Source organism: Bombus affinis, chromosome 13, assembly GCF_024516045.1.
Source record: "Bombus affinis isolate iyBomAffi1 chromosome 13, iyBomAffi1.2, whole genome shotgun sequence".
Classification (NCBI taxonomy): Eukaryota; Metazoa; Arthropoda; class Insecta; order Hymenoptera; family Apidae; genus Bombus; species Bombus affinis.
Genome location: NC_066356.1, coordinates 11,369,252 through 11,390,712, shown reverse-complemented (window position 1 = coordinate 11,390,712; position 21,461 = coordinate 11,369,252). Strand labels below are relative to the sequence as shown.

The 21,461-nt window shown below is 51.2% G+C and overlaps 1 protein-coding gene across 19 annotated transcripts in view; it reads left to right on the top strand.

Moving 5' to 3' along the window:
- Nucleotides 1–21,461, top strand: part of LOC126923099 (ephrin type-B receptor 1-B) — a 93,380-nt gene that overhangs the window by 36,776 nt on the left and 35,143 nt on the right. For all 19 annotated transcript variants that reach the window (XM_050736182.1, XM_050736169.1, XM_050736180.1 and 16 more), the window contains exon 3: nucleotides 13,130–13,209. In XM_050736182.1, the coding sequence (XP_050592139.1) occupies nucleotides 13,130–13,209 (80 nt within the window). The remainder of the gene's footprint in view (nucleotides 1–13,129; nucleotides 13,210–21,461) is intronic.

Sequence of the window (21,461 nt, the reverse complement as noted above, 5' to 3'; positions counted from 1 at the left end):
AATCGAATTTATACTACTCTTCTTGTTTCGTCCAGCGTTCATCTAGCGTTTCCTTACGTTTCCAGATACGCTGAAACGTTTGTATTTCTCTCGTTTCTGACCTTCCAGGTAACGTTATATTAATTTCCTTCAGCTTCGAAACGCTAGGTAGAATATCTTTGATGAAGAAGAGCAACGCAGCGTCGTACGTTTCATTCTTTCTTCGCGACTCTTTTTTCGGACGACGTTGATCGGTTAACGATGGAAAAATTTCCGTGAAACGTCGTTCGTTGAACGACGACCTGGTCTGCCGCGTGGAGGATGCGTGGCGTGGTTGCGGCGATTTCAGGTACTCGTAGGAAGGCAGATCGCGAGAGACTGTTAGGCGGGTCTGTAACGCGGCGAAAAAGACGCGCGATGCTGGGCGTGTGCGTAACCCGGCGCAAAACGAGCATCGCGCGAGACGAAACGCGATATGCACGCACCGGGAACACGAGTGAGCATAAATTTTAATCGCCAAGAAAAATCTCGAGCAAGGAGGAACGAAGAAAGAACAAGGTTGAATAAGGAAAGGCGGAGACGGGTATAGAGATATATAGAGAGGTTAGGTATGCCGGCGAGTAAAACGCCTGGAATAGCGGGGCTCCAAGTACGACAACGACGTGCATCGAGGAGCCCGTATTACGTGTTTCTCGCTTTCGAGCGCTGCCAACAGCCGGGATTTGCACGATCTTGGTCGTGAACTTTCTTCCGTCCACGGATCAAACGCGACCGCGGTCTCTTTTTACGAAAAATCGACGTTCCCTTAACTGGCACGCACGTACGTACGTACGTACGTTTGCATCAAGTTGGTTTCACTGCGGAAAGAAGGGATAGGCAACGCCGTGTATTTAGATATTATTCGCCTGGATAGTTTCCACTTCGGGTAGGAGAAATTCGCGTAGAATCGAATAGATGTGTGTAGAAGTAGGTGTACGTGTACGTAAACCCGAGAAGGAGAATATTTCAGCAGACGGACACCTCGATTCGGTGAGAAATAATACGGAAAAACGGAGAGAAATGGTGCCCCGAATGCAGCGTATATCCGAGTAGATATCGGTGCAACATTTTATACGTATTCTTCGTTGGTTCGCACCCCGTTTTCCGTCTCCGTTGCTCCCCTTTATCCAGTTTTGTCTCTCGGCCGCTTTTCTTCGATTTCTCTCCCCCGTAAAGTCTCTCGAGGCGTCGCGACGAGGGCGTGAGCGTCGGCTGGTTACATTTCCTAGCAGACCATTATTTCTCTCCTACACCCACGCCGTGCCCTGCCTCACGGACACATACTCGCGCGAGAATCCACCGTAGAGACACGCACACAGGTACACCGCATTTTCTCCCTTTTTACCCCTGCTACTACATTACCTTTTCCCGTGCAGAGAGTTAGGAGGGTGTCTCGCTGCATATTAATGAAAAAATTTGTGACTTCCCTCCGTCATCCAGCAGCCGCATCCGCGAAAAGAAGGCGGAGGAAGGGGGGGGGGAGCGGACTTCTTTCTCTACCTGTGTACCAGACTGCGCCTATCCCGTTCTCTCCTTCTCCCACGACTCTTGCGTTCGCAATAAACGAACACACCGTGCCCGTGGTCGTCTGGTCGTCTCGCGTGCACGCGTATTCCAAAATAAATTTCAACCAGACGGCGGCGAGGTTTCGCTCACGCCGCGCCTACTTCGCTCCACCGAATCCCGATACCGCTCGTCTGCCTAGATCCTATCGATTCTGCCCTCCGTTCGCAGAATTATCCTTTCTCGATGCTTTCCTCGACGACGTCTCGCTTCTTCGGGTCTAACGTTTGGATCATCGTTGCAACGAATGGACAGTTCCGACGAATCGAAGAGGTCGGCTTTGCCCGTGCGAAAAGCTCTCGAACTCGTGGTGGTTTCTCTTAAAAGGAAATACGTTCTAATCGTGTTTGGATTCGGGGACGGTCGTGCAGTCGAAGCGTGACAAAGTACTCGCGGATCCTAGACGGTCGACACGTGTTTTTGAATAAGAACGGAAATACCTTGTATCTTTATCGTGTAGGGTCAAAGGCTGCGAAAAGTCGAAGGACACACAGGTGCTGGCGAAAAGGAAGAGGCAAGCAGATAAGAAAATACTGGTGGAGAGCAGACACCGCGTTTCCCGGTATACGTCAGAGCCAATAGAATTTTACGAGGCAAGATAACCCAAGGCTGTTTTTCGTCCCATTGTACCCGAAGACCACCATTAATAATACAGGTAGTTGGAGGCTAGTGATAATATGGCAGACCGCTGTAGCGAAGGAATATGGGCAAAGGAGGTAGCGAGAGGGAAAGGGTCGGGGAGAGAGATACGGACGAAGAGAGGGATGGAAAAGTGGTAAAAGGAAGGGCCCTAAATTTTCCCTTTTCCAAGATAAAGCGTTCCTTTCTTTCGTTTCTTGCCACCGCGTCTCTGTCTTCTCGTTTCGTGGTCGGGATAGGTCTATTAGCTCTGCTGGTGGCTTTTACGACTAACCAACTACCGTTACTTTTGCTTTTCGTTCGAGTTTGCATCGGGTCGCTGCGGGGAAACGGAATTCCTTGCGACTTCCTTATTTTCCGCTGCTTGGAAGGCAAAAGGAACGCTCTCTCGGCCCGATTAGCGCGTTCGTTGCGTATTTTCAGCTTCGTACGTATCAGGACGCTTGCAGAGAAGCAAAGTAAATCCGACGATTAATTGGAAAATCGTAAATCGGTTAAAACAGTTTTCGTAATTTATGTACCTTTTATGTACCTGCAAGCGTAACGATCTGTATGAATTACCGCTTTGTAACAGAACGGCAGTGACGAATTTGTCTGCCTTGACGCAAAAGGACTTGTGACGTTTGAGATAAATCTCTGTACATAAACTTGGACCGAGAAACCGCGCGTATCGACGACAAACTAGCGCAAAAGAGGCGGCGGGGTAAAGTTTCTCGATGAGAAATCACTTTGCGAGATGCAACGATTCTCGTAACTGCGATATAATAATGGTGGAAGAAAGAAACGGAGAGACGCGCAGTCGCAGAAAAATTAGCAAGTTTCCCAGGAAATAAGACGTTAAGAGAGATCGGCGAGAACGTAATAAGGCTGTACAAGGTTCGGGTTCGCTGAATAAATGGAATGCCCAGATCTGGTACACGAAGGTCTCGCGCTTTGAAACGAGTTTGATATCGTGTTCGTGTAGAGCGCAGGTGCGCTTCGATGTATTTCTAAGACGGCATAATGGATCCGCGTTTAGGAGCAAACGGCTACGTTTAAGGGTACACGTTGAACGTGGCAGAAGCGTTCGACTCCGAGCACCGAAGCGAATTTCCGCGACAAGCTCGCGCCGCGTATTTCTGCGAAACTTTTAACCTTTCCCGCTTTCGGAACGGAATAGGATTCCACGAGTACCATCGATCACACACGTATCGCCTGTTAAAAATTAATAACCACCCAAGAGACTGAACACTCTCCTTTAACATGGTTTCGCGTGCGTACAGCTTTTTTATCGTTTGCACGCTGACCGCGGATTACGCTACTATATTTATAGATGAGAGAACTCATGCATATATATACACGCGAAGAACGATAGCATCTCGCGGATTATATTTTTCAATTATGATAATACCCGAGTGAACAGAGGACCGCCATGGTCTCTGATCTCTCTCTCTCTCTCTCTCTCTCTCTCTCTCTCTCTCTCTCTCTCTCTCTCTCTCTCTCTCTGGTCCATGTCGTAGCCGCGTCGTCATTCGCGAATGGTAAACTGCAAATCTTCGTAATCCCCGTGAGATCGTAACAGCGGCGGCAGCAGCTTGTGCAGCCTCGATTCATCTTGTCGCGATAGATTCTGTCCGCGGTAATTATTTTTAATTCGGTCATCTAGACGAGCCGTGGAAGAAGGATCGAACGAGAGAAGGTTATCGAATTAAGGCGCGATAGGAAGAGGATATATCTAGGGCGACGGGTCTCTCCCTCCGTGGGATTACGATCCGGACTTTTCTTCGGACGCACACGATGCGGCGATAGAGGTGGGGTAACGCATATGGAGGCTGAATGGTAAAACGAAATAAGTTATGCGCGCGGATGACTCAGGTTTCTCGTTATTTCGGATCGTGTCGTAAAATCTCGGGCTTAACAACACGCGCGGGACTATAGCCCGCCTCGTGCTTCGGAATTAAAAGATTCCTGACAGAAGGGCGGGAGGTAGGCCGACGGGAAAAAAACCAGGGCGAATCGAGCGAAGCCGCAAATATTTTCTTCGGCCGCTAATGAACTCTGCCGTCCCTCTCATCGCCTCGACTATGCGGTGATTAACGGACAGTCTCTGGAAGAATCGAGACTTCTCGGAATATCGTTCCGTGGGAGACGTCGCTCCAGGTGTTTTCGACCGATTACGTTCCACGCGAAACGCTAGAGGAAATTGTTGGTCGGACGTCTTATCTATCGGTCGTGAGTCAGACTTGGTCGAGGCCAGACTCTGGTCGATACTCGAACGATGAAATAATCCCGAAAACGACGAGCCGTTCGCGACCACGCTCGTTCGGGCCGTACAAAAGTCGCGTTGTTCACGAAATGTAGCGAATCGAGCGAAACACGTGGCTCGAGTGGCAGCGAAGCGAAAATAAAGAACGCTTTTGATACTCGCAGGGATTCGAACGAAAGAGAAGAGAAACGAGTAGCCGGCGAGAAGGTGGGGAGGAATAATCGTAATCTCAGGGCGGCTGTAAAAAGGCGGATAATGAGTGACCCGCTAATAAAATAATTATGATATTGGGAGGCCAGTAATAGATTCTTGGAACGCATTAACCGGTCGAGATAAATCGCGGTCGCGCAGGGTGTATAGCGTGTATACTGGAAAGAGAGAAAGCTGGTATAACGAACGCGCGCTGCCAAGGCACACACGAGTTTCTGTGCGAGTCGCCAAGTCCACGAGTGTGTAAGATCGTACGAGCGAAGATCGGTGCGGTGTGGTGCACGCAGAAAGAGAGAGAAAGAGAGAGAGAGAGAGTATACGCGAGACGAGGCGACCGATCGAGCACGTTGCAACAGCGTGTACGGAGCGAGTCGTTCTACTCGCTTGGTTGGTCGTCCGCGCGATTGCGGCTGTGAGCGGGCCGCGTGCCCGCGCGCACGCTGGTAGCGGTGCAACGTGTCGATGTCTAATATTCTCGGTATGTGAAATTACCGAGCGGCATAAATTGCCGATCGGACAGGTGGCCGACAAATGGAGTGGAGAAAACGGCCACATAGACGCACGAACGCTGGCAACCGTTTGCAACGTCTGCGCGAATCGACTACCGCGAATCGGAATAGTTTTTTCTCCCCATCTGCTCATTTTATTAATTAACTCGTGCGTTCGTTCCCGCTCGGTATAATCCGTGCAACGATAGACCCGAAGCGGTAACGATCCTCGAATACCTAACAGTATCGCGGCCGCGTAGAATTACTGATCCGCATAAATTTCCAATAAAGGTCTGGTGTGCCGAGCGACGCCGGTCTATCAATTTTCCAGCGATTTCCGCCGCGATCGCTTCGACGAATCGATGGATCCGTTGGGGGAAAAAAAAAAGAAAAAAGAAAAAAGAGGAAAAAGAAAAAAAAAACCAGCCCGACCAGCGACCGATGCGACGGTATAACGAGGAATTTCTAGTTGGCGGACGAGAGTTAGGAAGACAGGGGCCGAATAAAAAACGGGGAAACGGGAGAAAGGATGAGGTAGAATAATCGGTCGCTTTTGTTTCGTGGACCCGTAGGATGATAACGGTCGATCGGACGTTTAGGACGATTAATTTGATTATTGTGGTCAGAGGCTAATTTGCATGCTAATGCGCAAGAGCGAAGAGCGGAATCCGTGGAAACGTGGAAGGACAGAGAAAAGGAAAAACGCAAGCTTATTTTCGTTGGGGCAGGTAGGCTCGCTGGCAAATTGCTCGACAAGAGGATCGCAGGAAGCGTCTTTTTGCGGTCGACGAGTTAGGTTCTCGTTGAACGCGAGTCCTAGTCTCTCTTAAACGGTTCTTTGAGATGATAAATTTGATTACCGTTGTTTCATCGGGGCCGATTCTTTGGCAAAGTCTGGCACGGGCCGATTTAGATGCTAATGCGGTTGCGCGCGGCTCGCGAACCAAGACGGCGCGACGCCGCGTTTCCAAGCAAAGGGTGGCCGGATAAATTAAAAACGAGGACGCTCGCAGGCTAGCGTCGTCGCCGGATAGTCGCGCTAAACGCCGGTCGGCTGAAATTTACGAGGCAGAAAGAGACGTCACGAGAGAATTTTATTTATCTCACCGGGAGAACGTACATCACCGAGCACACGGAAACAAATAAGTATTTCGATGACTTGGCTTCGATCCAACGAATGATCGATGGCGCGTCACGGTACCGCTCTTTTCACCTTCGTCGCATTCTATATCGACCCTCTGGCTGACTGGTTGGCTGGCTGGCCGGCTGGCCGGCTGCTGCTGTTCGTCGTACAACTGCTTTTTATCCGACTCGGTTTTCGTACACGCGCTTCTCGCTCGCCGCGCCGCTCATCGCGTTGTCTGTCGCTTCTGTGTCTTTGTCGCGAAACAAACGCAGGAGGGAAGAAGAAGATTGAAAGGGAAAGAGGCGGGGCGGGAATAAAAGCCACGGCGAAGGTAGTCGAAGGGACGGACGGGGGAAACAAAAGGGAGGGGGCTGCACTTGAAAAGCACAATTGAAATTCAAGATCCATATGCAAAGAGCCTCGCGAGAACCTGCGAGAGGAGGAGAAGAAGGAGAAAAGGAAAAGAGAAGAGGGATAGATGGGCGAATTGGTAGGAGAAGGCAGACGATCGAAAGAGAGAAAATTGAGAGAGGGAGAAAGAGGCGAACCGGGTAATCTAACGTGTCGCGGACACACAGTGTCGAAAGACGTTTGATCCTCGACTTGCGAGAGTCGTCGTTGGAACCCATATTGTTCAAATAATTGATTTAACACGTGTACATACATTATGCGCAAACGTAATAACGCTATGTAAATGGTAATTCCAACGATGGCTGCGTGCTGGTCCGCTCGGCCCGTCGTGGCGTGGGCCGGGCCACGTTCGGAGAGCTTCTTTCACCCTTCTCCCTCTGTTCCGGCTGTTCCCTTAGGCTCCCCATGCCGCCCAGTTGGACCCAAAGATATCGTGCACACGGTACCCGCGGGATCCCGCAGAGAACCAAGACTGGGCTTAAGTTTCCGAGCACCTCGTATTTTTTCCTCTTCTGCCGCACGACTCCGTCTATCCTTGTTCTTGGTTCACGGCTTCTTTTCTACGTTGCACTCGGATACGCAGCGATTCCTCCCACGGTGGGACCCTCTCCTCTTGCCGAGAAATCCATTGGGAAATGCATTTCCTCGGAACGCAGGAACGGTCGTGTGCCGAACGCGGCGTGTGACGCGCGACGCGATCCACACGTCCGTCCGAGGTTGATGCATCGCGGATCGATTCGAAGCAAGCTCCTCGGAGACAACTGGTATTCGAGATGCGACCGATACCGAGACGTTTGACGGCGAGCGTAATTAAAAGGATCTGGAAGGCTGTCGTTACTACCGAGGAGTCGAGCCGCGTGGCACCGTAGACGAGCCGACGATTAAGACCGGATTCTCTATCGGTTCTCGGTGCTACGTGGTTGCACGAATTTGGCAGCGGACCGACCAACCGATCGGCCGCGCTCCAAGCACGCCTGTTCGATGGGTCAACGACATCCTGGTGAACGGTTCGAGGTGCGATAGGATATGTCGGGGTAAAGGAGGAGGGAGGGAGGGGGGGTAAAGGAGGGACTCGTTCGGGAGGAAAAAGAAGAGGAACCGGCGAAAGGAAAGGAAGGGAAGAGAAGCGAGGGACAAGAGGGTGGCAAAGAAAGAAAGGAAGAGGACGGACGGCAGAGAAGGGAAAAGACGGAGAGAGAAAGAATGGCAAACGGTGGGGTGGCGAGAAGGGGCAGGGGAAGAGAGATCCTGACAAATTGGAAGGCCGTTAAGCCAAAGGCAGAGAGGTGTCGTTCGTTGCAAAGAGAAAAGAGCTTCGATGTTTGGCGAGGAGAGCTCGGTGAGCCGGGAAAAAGACGAGTCGCGCGACACTCGTGTCAGGACGATCCTCGTCCCGGCATTTTTAGAGCCGAAATAAAGTCGAGGAACGTATACCGTTGTATATTCGCTGACCGCGTACTCTACGGATCGTAGGTGGTCTCCTCTCACCGGCAATCTCGTCTTCTCTGCCTCCCGCCTCTCTCTCTCTCTCTCTCTCTCTCTCTCTCTCTCTCTCTCTCTCTCTCTCTCTCTCTCGCCCTAGTCTTCTCTACCTTTGCCGAGATCCACCGAAACTCGTGCATCTCGGCCGAACGACGACCGCCTCTGGCGTACTTGTACAAACACCGATAATCGAACGCACACGCGTTTCTCCTTGCCAATCTCGACGCGCCACTCTACCGGCAGCTCTTCTATCGCGATTCCCTTTGACCTTTCGGACGCGAAACTCGTGGATTCGCGTCTATGATAGATCGAACCGCCGAACCACGTAATATTTCCCTTCTCGTACGATCGCTGTCACGATCCTTATGGAAAGCGCCTCGCGCCGGTTAAGAGATTGAATCGTCGGAGATTTACGTGGGCTACGATCGCGGAAAGGCAGCCTCGATAGTTCGAACGGCGGAGAAACACGCAACGCGAGTATTTCGACGAGTTCGTCTTTACGGGGCAGAGATAAGATCGGAAACGGGGACGGGTTTGCTCGACTTATACGCGAAACGTAAATTTCGCCACGAGATAACATCGACCATAACCTATTTCCGGCGAGACCGATCGAACTCTGCCTCGTACGGATTCTTCCCTTCCTTCGCCGAGTGTCTACTCGCGAAACGATTATTGCCCGATTCAGGGAATCGTCGAGACGGTGTCACCAGCGGTAATCCAGACAGACAGACGGAAAGAGGGAGAGAGAACCGAGGCGACGGTCGAAACAGACCGGGCAAATCGTGACATTTAAAAGATCACCTCCGGTGATCGACTTTCCGGCGTGTTGATGCTAGTGAATGGCCAGCCACAGGACAGAGACGATCTTACATCGCGCGAGGATCGAGTCTGGCTGATCTTGGATGGTTGTTCGGAGAAAGAGGCAACGCGCAGGTGTGCGTGCGTGCAGGAGGCGAAATCGTAATCTTAATCGCCTTGGAGTAGCCGCTCGTCTCGGATCGGGCAACAGGTTCCCCCGCGCGATTCAATCGTACCTCCGGTTATATACGTGCGAGAGCCGACCTCTTACAAGCATATGGTAAGAACAGGCTCGTTACGTCACTCATCCATCTCCTTCGTCGACCTCGGCTATTGATTTATCGTTCAACCGGGCATTCTCATTTCTTTCACCCCGTCGAGGTGGATGCGTGTGCGTGAGCGATCGTCTCCGATTAGAGGAACGCATTGTGCTCCGACGGAATCGAGACGACCGCGACTGCATCGACGTAGCTCGGGAGAAAGCCTCTTCTTGCGTAACGATAATTGGAAATCGAGCCCGTTTTTACGATAACAACCCCACACCGAGATACGGACATCGATCTTTCCACGTCGAACTCGCTCTCCATCCACCTATGGGGAATTTCGTGGCAATTTTTATCCATATCCTATCTCGGCAATCGACCGCAACCCCTCCAAATCCTTCTCGAGTAGAAGATTCCGGAACGTCGCTGTCTGACTTTCGTCGCTAGACGAACCCAGAAAAAGCCAGCTATCCGAGACTCTTCGATTCTTTCCCGGTCGCGTATCGATGCCCGACCACGCCATCTGCCATTTGAATAATATGAAAAATCGGGGATCGCGCGGCCGCTCTTTTCTTCCTCGGATAGAAAGGAAACAGAGAGAAGGCAACGAGGAAGATAGACGGACGAATAAATGGGAAGAACGCGGGAGATGGACGGATATATGGCGAGCCCGTGGGAGAAAGGAACATGGAACTCCGGAGAGAAGAAAGACGCGCGATCGGTGAAGCGAGTTAGGGCCGGCAGGCAACGCTATGCATACCGTCACACCCAGCGACACGCTCCAAATTTGAAATTTAAATTCGGTACGTCTCACGGGACCGCGTCGTACACCGGTTACTCACACACGCGCGCTCGCGACGTACTCGCGAGAGTGCGTGCTATGGAGGAAAAGGGATCGAAGGAAAGGAGGGTAAGGAACACGAAGAAAAGAAACGTCCGACGACGGATACATGGCCGTTTTCACGACGGTCCGACGATCCGTTCGTTCGCTTCATCTTCTCCGTAAACACCCTCGGGAATAGTAATTCGAAGTTGACCCTGCCGCGACTTGTCCTCTCCTCGTCCAGACCGGTAATCTTCTTGTTCGTCGAGCTGGTGTCAGCCGGTGAACCGCGCGAGAAGGTCACCGCTTGACACGCCTCGTCCATCTCTACGAGGCTATATCGAGGAGAGATGGACGCCGCGTTTCAAACTCCGTCGATAGAACCTCCGGCAAAAATCTCGTCTCTCAGGTTCAACGATCACTTTCGGTTTCTTCCGTGATGGCGACGCGACGTATCTTTTCCTTCCTCGTGCCGTGCACGACCTACCTCGGTTTCTTCGTGCAAGTCCGACCACCACGCGCTCGAAGAATTCCTCCACGTTGTCCGGCCATACGAGCAACTTGCGTAACGTGACACGTGTCGTACCAGGTGGCATAATTTACGTGTCGTACGCGCATAGTACCGTGACTGCTTCGCGACCAACGATACATCTACCTTCCCCTTTTTCTTCTTCTCGATGGTATCGTTTCGAAATTAGCGATGTTTCGCGATAATCGTCGTTTCCGATTTCGTCGAGATTACCAGGCAGTTTTAGCGCCGGCAATCGAAACTTTTGTCTCAGAGTTTAGCGGTTAATGATTCGCGGCGGCGTTAACGATAACGCTTTGTACGACAATTTAACGATTCGCGACGCTCTAACGTCGTTCCGAGAGGAAAGAGCGCGCGAATATCGAAAAGCCGAACACGTACGTACGCGTGTTGACGCGAGACGGAAGAAACTCGGATCTCGTAGCGGCGTAAATGCTGCGGGAACGAGACGCCGTGGAACAGAGCGGGTCAATCTGCAAGTTTCACCACTCTGAAAGTTTATCGGAGGTGGCGAGAGGAACTTGCACCTTACTTTGCGAATTCGGTAGAGCCACGTTGCTGGATGTATCCGAAGTACTTGTGGAGAGTGCTCGAATTAGGGCGGGCGCGCTGCAAAGCCTATTACACACAATGAGAGACGACTCGGGAGATCGGCTCGAGTGGCTTCGACTCGAGGATGTACTCGCCAGAATCCACGGATACCGTAGCCGTGTGTCCATTACGAAACATCTACCTTCCCCACTGCACGAATTCCGTGGTTCGTTGGATCTCGCGAGCGGACGAAACACGAGAAGATCGAGCGAGCTTTTGGAACGTTAACGCGTAGGCGGTAATAGATTGGATAGGTAAGACGAGGATTATCGGGGAAAGGGAATTACGCGGCAGGAAACCGATTCGATCGATCGGATCTTGGCGTAGCTTGGCGTAACGATAGGTTGGTGGAATCTTTCGCCGACACTAGCTCGTTTCGGGGTAACTGCTATTGGAAGCTGCGGCGACGAATTTGCCGAAAGGAAGGACAATACGGCGCGCGGGACAATTATTTTCACCGGTTGGCCGTGTTTCGACGGTGTCTCGATGAGGTCGGATAATCGCGGTACGCGTGAGAGCCCCTGGGATTCTGCGTGGCTCGTCGAAGCAGCAGTCTGTGGCGGTAGATAGGGGGTAGTGTCGATGGCAAAGAGAGTCGACGGATACAACGGGGAGGCGGAGGGTGAAGGGCTCGGACGGATTTTGCAGCGCGCAGTTTTCACCTTTGAGATTCCATCCGGCGGCAGGGGCGGGCTGCACCCGCCGCGTCGGCTTGGGTACTTTGGTCTAGGAATTCAAGGACCCGGAGTCTGGGGTGGGATCGACGACACCGCTCGCGCGTCGGGGGCGGTGCGGCTGATGGCTGCGTGGCACCGAACACCGTGCGACGAGGACGCGGACAGCCGTAATCGAGAAAAACGGACAGAGAGGAGAAGAAGAAGCCGAGCGGCTAACGCGAGAGCGAGCGAGAATGTGGCGCGAAACGAAGGAAGACCGACGCGTAGAAAAGCGGAGAGAGGGCATCGAAGTGGTGAAAGAAAGAAGGCGAAAGAGCGAGAGAGCAGCAGCAGGTGGCGGAGCGAGGGTTGCGGCGAAGAGAAGAGAAGGGAAGAGAAGAGAAGAGAAAGAGGAGGAGGAGGAGGAGGAGGAGGAGGCAGGGAGAACGAAGGGAACGAAGAGGGTTGGACCGATAGCGTCGCGGCGGTGGTGAACACCGTGGAAGAAGGACGGAGGCAAAACTATAGAGGGGAAGGCGAGATTCGAAAACGGGGTGAAAGACATAGAGACCGGGAGGGAGATGGCGCGCGGGTGCGCGTCGCGCGGAGCGAAAGAGGAAAAGGGGAAAGAGGAAGAGGAACGTGAGAGGGTGGGTTGTAGCAGCAGCAGCCGAGAGCCGGTCGATACGACCACCACTACAAACGTGTCGCAGGACACGATGCACAACCTGCTGGCTGTGTCGCGTGTGTAACGATACGCTCGCGACCCTTCGTCTCCCTCTTTTTCTCTCTCGCCCGATCCTCTCCTCCCTTCAGCCGGGGCTTTCTCACCCTTCTCGTATAGGACGAGAACGAGAGCTGCCGAGAAGCAAGGTGTTTTAGCACGGTCTCGAGGATCCGCCATTTTGAGAGCGAGTCGTTTCCCTCATTCCCCTCGAAACCGTTGACTTTTCACGGTAAAATCTTTGCTGGGACTCTGCCGCACGTTTCGACACACCGACGTACCGAGTATCTCGTCGAGCCGAGGAATCGCGTATTGCGATCCCTGATTGATCGACCGACCGCGATCGTCGCTACGGACGTCGCCGTTTCTTCGTGTTTGAAACGCTCGCGTTCTTTCCTCCGCAGTCTTCCTCGCAGATCCTTTTAACGGCAGACCTAGGTCTGCCTAGGTGTTGCGCGCGAACGAAAAAGCGCAACGCGTACTTTTCTATCCCCTCGTATCTTTTGTTTGCAGCCCGACTGTAGCTTCTCCATTTAACCAGCGTTCTTTCTCTCTGATTGCAGTTGTTCTCTTGGACACGACACAAGAGGAGAAGCTCGAGTGGACAAAGTATCCGTTCGGCGCGGAAGCTAACACCCCAGGGGTAAGTTTTGTCATTAACGCAACGCAATCTCGTTGGGCCGGTGTCGTTGAGGGACCTCCGTTAAGAGGATTCCACCAGCGGAGAGGTGGTCTGCCGCTATGGTTTACGCGAGATCATCGATCGGCTCGAAAGTGGTCTACGCGAGCGTGACGGCAAGTCGAGGCGCTGGGGTTTCTCCGCTGGCGTGCGAAGGCGAAATAGCGTGTGCGAGCAAGGGAAAGAAGATGAAAAAGTACGAAATCTGCTGGACGCTTTCTCGTTCCGGACGGAACAGCGACCGCGTCCGCGTAGCATCCGTGGGGACAAAATGGGCACGCCGGAGGAAGAACAGCGGGTTCCGGGGGTACCAGAAGCGCTTTATAGTCTCGGTACGCGCGGCATACGTGGGCTCCCGCTGGCCGGTGCGCTCTCTCGGCGCCATGTTTGTTTTTCAGTTGTTAAGCGCGCAGCGGGCCGCCAGACAGGTTTAAATCAGCCACTACCTCCTCCTCCACCTCCTTCACCACCGAGCACAGCCAGCAGCACCTCCTCTGCTTTCTCTCTCGCTCTCTCTCCGTTGCTCGCGCGTCCACGCTGTCCCTCTCTTTTCCTCTCGCGTCCCATCTTCCTTCGCTCCTCGATAATCCCTCTCTCTTTCCGTGTGCTCGTCTCTCGCGCGGGACGCGCACCGCCGGACCAAGAGTCAGTCCGCTGGGTAACAAATTGCTTTTTGTTTGAACGGACAAATTAGAGAGACGGCCGCCAGATAGAGGGAGGAGAGGAACGAGCGGAGCGGAGCGCGCTCGCGAGAGAGACAAGGAGAGGATGCGTTTATTTAACGTCGTAGAACGCGTACTTTCGTTACGAGCGCCGTAGAAAATTTCGTCCTGACCCGGCGAGACGACCCTACGTGGGTGTCATTCGCTAAATATCCGCGCCGCGTCACGTCACCTCGCAAACTTTATCGGTGACGATAAACCGCGCGGACCGCTTGTTACGCTACGAGCTTCGAACCTCGGTCGATATCCGTTCGACTTTCCTTGCCTCCGTTCTTTCTCGATTGCACGCTCGCTCAGCGATCGATAGCCGGATTAAAGTGTGCTCTAGCGTCTCTGCGAGAACTAGCGATAATTAATCGATGGTTCCGTATTGGCGAGGGCACGAACCAAATTATCGGTCGGCCATAACCTCGTTATTTCGCGTTCGATTTAACAAACGTCGAAATCGGGAACGGGACGGCTGAAAAGATATCGGTCGTGGTTCTCGTCCACTTTTTCTCCCGTGGCTTTCAGCGTGGATCGTTAGTGCCACACCGCTAATCGAACGGCGAAACGTTCCGTTTGAAAAGGTTCTTTGAGTTTGCTGTTGATTTTACTAGCTGCTAAACGTTCTCCGCTTCCTCTCGGGAACGGGATCAGAGAAACGCGCACCCGCTCGTGTGCACGGAAGCTCGATTTTTTCCTTGTAACGTCAGGGAAAAAAACGGGCCTTATGCTCATCGTCAAGTACTCGAGTTCGCTTCGCACCTCTTCTGTCTACATCTAGTCGCACCGCGCGAGAAACGCCACTGGAGCGTCCAAATATGTGTTCACGGCCTTCCTATGATCTCAAGGATCTATCTGCGCGTAGTTTACACCTTGTTCTGGAAAATGGCTCCACCGTTTTTTCCATAGTTTCTACTTTACACGCGCGCGCCTATTACTCGACGATCCATGGCCATGAATCGGCGACCACGCGCAGAAATATCTTCCACGACGATATACGAGAGAAACTTACGATCTATCCTCGTAGCTCGTCGATTCGCCAGTTTTGTTTACTAGTTAGTCGCATTTGCTCTGCGTAATATTCGGTACAAATTGATGGTCGAACGACGATTCTGTCGTTCCATTCGCATCTTGTCACGACATATTTATCTCTTATTTTTGCACCGACGTAACGCGTAGCCAATCGAACAATGCGTAAGAAAGACGCGGACAGCGGTTTATCCGGTTTAGCCGTGGTATCGTTGATAAACAAGCGGAACGGCTACCCGTGAAAGTGTCGGAGGTTTTAGCTCATCGCGATCGGATCAAATGATTCAGATCGAACGTCATCGGAATAGATCGCCGCAAACAATCAACGGCCACCCGTTGGTGATTTCCTGGCCGATTCGTTTCGATATTTACCAAGTCGTCTATAAACATTTTATTGTACGCGATTATCGACCGCGCGCTCTCTTGTTCTTTAGCGATTACGCGTGACGATTCTAAGAACGGCTCACCCTTCGAATTCCATGGATTCTTAGTTCGTCGGTATCGATCGAGAAAAGACGACGAAACAGATTACTCTCGGCAATCTCGAATTAATCTTCGCGCGTATGTCGCCCTAAGCTTATTAGTTATTAGCAGAATTATCTTTCTCGCGACAATCCTTGGATCGACCTAAAGTCAATCTTCGCGCGTATTTCGTTCCGTAGAATTATTTTCCCCGCGACGTTTCGGTTCCAAGTATCCCGCGATCGGACAAAGGTCCTGAGAAATCCTCTTAAAGTGGTTCGGCTTCTTGATCCTCTTTTAACCGATGGCTTTTCGAAGGAATCGCGCGAACGAAATGCGAGATAAATCGCGTTCTTTCCCTAAAACCGAACTCTCTAAGTCCGCCTAATGAGTTCTTCGGAACGAAGCTTAGCACGTCCCGAGCAGTTTATCTTCAGATTCGTCCATGATGCATCTTCTCTTATTTATTTAAAGAACGACACGCGGTATCGAATCGGCAATGATCGATCGCATTGTATCGCACAGATCGAAGCCGTTTGTCACGTACGTAGGAGGTAGTGGTAAGAAAGTGCACGACGATTCGTTTCTATTTAACACGGTGAAGGGTTAACCTTAGATAGCACGAACGTAGCTGCTTCGCGATCGACGAAGGTTTTATTAGGAGCATCGTGTAAAAGTAAATATGGGCAAAGCGAAGGAAAGGAACGGAAGGTTGTACGCGACAGTCCCTTCAAAAGGTCTCTGTGGATCGAATAATACGCGAGAAAGGGTTAATTAACCAGGGAAATCGAGATCGCGTAGTGGACGAAGCGACTTGTTTACCGGTTTCCTTACGGCAGTTCTAATCGCTTTGCTTTCGAGAATCAAAGTCCAAAGTCCCCGCATAATAAGTACGACTAGTACGGGGGTTATTAATATACAGAACCGTAGAGAGAAAGGGCGAACAGCGTCAGAACAAACAAGCCAAACAGAATTAGCTCGGAGTATTTGAACAACCTGATGGGGAGAGAAGGGTTGGCGTGCGTGGCGAAGCGAGACGTCGCTTTGATGGCGTTGTTGGTGAACCTCGAAACTCCTATAAAGGGATCTCGAAGATACTCTCTCTCTCTCTCTCTCTCCCCCCGTGTTCCACTGATCTCGCCTGCAGGACCTTGCAAAGAGGCCGCGTGCTACCCTCGTTCTCGAGAATTCGAGAACACACCGAGACCTTAAACAAAACAGAAAGAAAAAGGGAAAAGAGGGGGAAAAGCCTGAACTCGAATTAATCGAGAACGCTCGAGTTTCCAGTCACTCGATCGACAGACACGGATGGACTGTCGCGCGCTCTTCTCGACCTCCTCGACCCTTCGAGTTTACCTCATTTCCATCTTTGACATCGAAGGGAACGCATCACCCCGTTATTAAGGGAGCCGACAACGCCAAGCTATCTTTGGAATCTTTTCTCCTTGGAGTCGATCCAAAGTGTTTCTTTTCTTCCTCGAGTCCATCGATACTCGAAGACCGGGAAGAGGCGAAGAGGTACAACAACCTTGGCTAGATCTCCGATCTTTCTTCCTGGAAAAATTTATCGTCGGTTTAGCGACCGTTCGACTCGTTTCCTGGTGTCATGTAATCCTCGCGCGTAGGAGAAGAGCCGGGAACGTTTAGAAAGTCCAATAAACAATGATGGGACAATTTTGGGAAACACAAGTCGTACGTTTCCGTGTACTTTATACTCGGTGCCTCGTTAATGTAAATTATCGGAGGTGGTATACACACGACGGCGTGTACCAATCGAGGACATCCAATCTACGGGAACATCGAGAAAAATCCTCGATAGCAGTCACAAAGAGGTACGCGACGCGATTTATTTTCACGGAGATAAAGTTTCGATAGAACGGCTCGAGCGACTCGTGATAGGCAAAGGAGGAGGAGCAGCAGGAGGAGGAGAACGCGATCGAGAGCTCGTTCGACGGAATATTTAAATCATTTCCCGGGCCGGGAACAACGAGAAGGATATTCAAATGCACGGCCGATCGAGGTACATTTTCGTTCGAGTTTTCGGTTTCGTTTAACTTTCGAAGGGGTTCGCTGAAATGAACGTGAACTAGCGACCAACTAACGGTACTCTGTCGCGATAACTGGTCCGTTTGGCGGAGCGTGAAAAAAAAAAAGAAGAAAAAACGAAAAAAAAGAAATATGTAAAATGAGAAACGTAGCTTCCGAAAGAGGATCCTCCGTATCGTTGGCTGATCATGCAGAGGAGAAGCCGGCAGCCAAGTTCATTTTCGAGTCGATGAAACGTGGTGATCGTGTCTGCATCGTTTCTGGCGAAAAGGTCTACTCCGCTCGCACGTGGCACTCGAGTTTCTATCTGACCGTTTCATCTCGCGTTTCCTTCGTCTTCATCCTCCTCGTTCACCTCTGTTCAGCTCGCGTTGGAACGACCGCTCCTCCACTCTGCTCGCGAACTCCGTTTTCCTCTTGCTCGCTCTTTCTCCTCGCTCTTCTCTCTGTCTATCACCCTCGCCACCACCCTCTCTTTGCTTCTCGGGTCCGTGGCTCATCGTCGGTTCTCTCCCGGTTGGTCTTTTTAACCGCAGGCGTATCTGCATCTAAATGCGCTCCTCGGATGCGAAATTCTGAGGACGTCACGCGGTGATATGTGACTCGGGTAACCGCGTCTTCGGGGGCTCTCGCTCGTCAAGGATCGCCTTCCCGGAATGCGAAGCGATGCGACGCGCGAGAAAACACTTGGCGAGCCAACTTGCGCGCCCTTCTCGTCCACTTTGCCTTGTCCGCGTATATATTCGCGTTTTGCATACCGGTAGCGACACTCGTTCGGCAGGGTTTCTCGCAAATTTTCAAACGAATGAGTCATCGCCTCGCCTCCTTTCTCCTCTCTCGCTTCAACGAGTCTTGGTCGTTTTTACGCCCTACAAATAAAACGCTCGTTAATCCGCTTCTTCCACTAGGGAATTTTTTCTCCAGACCACCAGTATCTCCTAACGAAACATCTCCGACTTACGAGAGAGGAAGGCTTTGGGTCAGTTTTTATCGACGTCGTCGTTGCTTGTTCCGTCGTTGAATTTTTAAGAATTTTTTTTCGTGACGAGCGAGCGAAAATATCGGAATTCGTCGATTTATCGACTATTTCTAACGGCTATAACGTCTCTAACGATCCATCGGATTATCTTCATTTCCAATTACGTTTCAACGTAATTACGTTTCGGATTTCAATCCGAAGATCGACGAAAACGCACGCGTTACTTTTCTCCCGCGATGATCGTATACGACAAGTTGGATTATTCCGTTCGCGTGCAGGATCTCAAGACGTTGGAGATGTCGAGTATTAGGCGAATCTAATAACTCCGAATCTAATAAATATATCCGTGCTGTATTAATTATCTGGCGTCCCTTGTCAGGCATTTCGAAACGTTTGGAAGGGAAAAGAATTTTTGGAGGAATATGTCGTCAAGACGGGAAAGCCGATATCGCTCGTACATCGATTTTATGGAGATAGCCCGGGCGCCTAAGTAATTACCCGTAGCTCATAAAAAGACTACATAAATAGGAGGGTGGAGACAGGCGCGTGTGTCTTTCGGTCCGGACGTGTACCGGGTGGAGCACAATAATCGTACAGCTGTGAACATTTCGGGGCGCCGAACGGGAATAATAAATATCGGGTTACCTTCGGGGGCGTGTCTAGAATAACTAGCTGGCTATTAGCTAAATATTTATTAGCCAGATAAGTGGATGATTTATTCTCTGCCTTTCTTTTTGCTTGCGTAAAGACCGACCGAGTGTCACCCCTGTACGACCTGTCAACCGCTAAAAAACCAACTACGTAATTCGTCGTTGGTGGCGCGTCGGAATCCCAACTCTCTTCAGGATCGATCGGTTCTCGGTGACTGTCGTTATCGAGACGAGTCGACGATCCGCGGAGCTTCGGAATTATCATCGCTCGCGACCATGTCCGGCAAACGAGCCTCGTTTTTTCCGAGATGATTTATCGACTCTCCGAGACTGAAATTCGAGAACCACTTGTCTCAGATATGGAACGACCCGTAACCAACCCCGTTTATCGTTAGCCCGTTTATCTGTAGAAAGGCGACGGGTACGGTATGGCTCGATTTTGCCAATCGAAACCGATCGGGTTCCTGGTATCGTAATCGAGTTTCCGTTTCTTCCAAGTAGCGTGAGTCAACCGTTCCTTTCTCGAACGAACACGCAGTTTTACCGCTCTCGCGTTACTCTCACGCTGCTCTCGGTGTCTCTCGGCGTATCCAGTTATTCTCTCTGTGTTTTCTTCGTCGTACGACCTGGAATATTATGCAAAATCGAATATAATCGTACTCGACGAAGGACCCTCGTGGCGGAGAGTCGTTGGAGACGGAAAACGAAACACGGTGCACGGGTGAAATTAAGCGAACGAGTTATCGGTCCTCGACGGAATTAATCGAGCCAGGATCGAGGCTGGTGTCCAGGAAATTGTAAAACTCGGGCCGTCGAGTTCTCGAATTGCCGAACGTACACGTGTTTTCGGCTCGTAAAATGTCGCCAAGCCCGTGGACCATCGTATACGTACGGTCGTCGAATCGAAAAGTATCGATTACAGATTTCTCATCGAGGCAACGCCGAACGAAACAAAATCGCTCGCTCCGATCGATAAACGCGCAATCCTTTTCTCCGTACCCTTCTTCTTAACCTCTTCGTATTACACGACCAAACGTGGCGATTCGTGCTCTTAAATACAAGTCTCGTTCTAAATTCCAGATGAAAGGAAACTCGAGACGGAAATTTACATATTACCGCGCGCGATATAACTCGTTCTCGTCCGATCGATCCAAAAGACATTTTCTATCGTATTTGATCGCGTTCGAATCCTTTTTCCAGCGTTAAGAGACCCGATCTCGATACCAAATACATTCTTCGGTGTGTGTATTCTCGTGTCTTCCGGAGAAAACATATGTTTCGTTTACAGATCTAAGATAGCGTTATCTCGGCAACGGATAGTTGGAAGAAAAGACGAGTCGCTTTGAAATGTTTGCTCGGAACGTAAATATGTATAAGCAAACGATGGAAAATCCGTAGTGTATCCAAAGGCTAAGCGGCAGAGCATGTTTGGACAATTGACTAAAACTAGCACGAGTGATTTAATTTCGATGGATCTCGAATCGATATTTATCAAACTACCGGCATGTCGTCACCTCGATGTCAACCTAACCGCAACCTAACTCCTCTCTTTTTTAAAATACGAACGCGCGACTTTCAAAGGTCGGATTAACGCGATAATTCCTCGAAACGCGATTAGCCAGAAACGCGAGAAACTGCCGCTGAAGCGGTAAAAGAATCGCGGAAAGACGAGTCGTCGGCGGACGTAGCGACGGTTATTCGCTCCGTTGTTCGCGGTGGTTAGGTTATACGCAATTACGAGACACTGTCCTGGGACACGAAACCCATCCGAAATCGTGGAGAAGCACGGTCGTTACCGAAGCTGCTGGATCGATGCTCGGTAACCGGGCCTGACCCAGGAGTCGCGCTTACGCATCTGTTTGCTGATTTGTGGCCCGGCGTCGTTTCGCCGAGGGATTTTTATCACGGCGAAGCTATCCGGTGATTGCGTCGTTAAGGCCTTCCGCGGCAGCAGGTAGAGAGAAGAGAGGAGGCCTCTCGTTTCTCTCGTTTTCTCTTTTCTCTTCTTTTTTATCGTCTCTTCGCGTACCGATGCTGCGTACGCGCAACTTCTCTCCCTCGTGCAACGATCCACCGTGCGCAACATCGTCTCGTCTTTTCCTCGCGGCATTCATCGAACGTCCGTCGAACCGTCTTCCCCCCTCTTTGGCTATTTTTTAACGCGTTTATTACGCACCCATCGATTTACACGCGGCCCACAGTCGCCGGCGTTGTACGTTCGTGATGCGATAGCATTAATCGCGGATGCATCGGTGATTGGTTTTTTAAACGCGGATCCTCGGACGACGGCGCATGCAACGCCACGCTAGGGAAAAGAATACGGATTTAATGGATAAGAAAGCA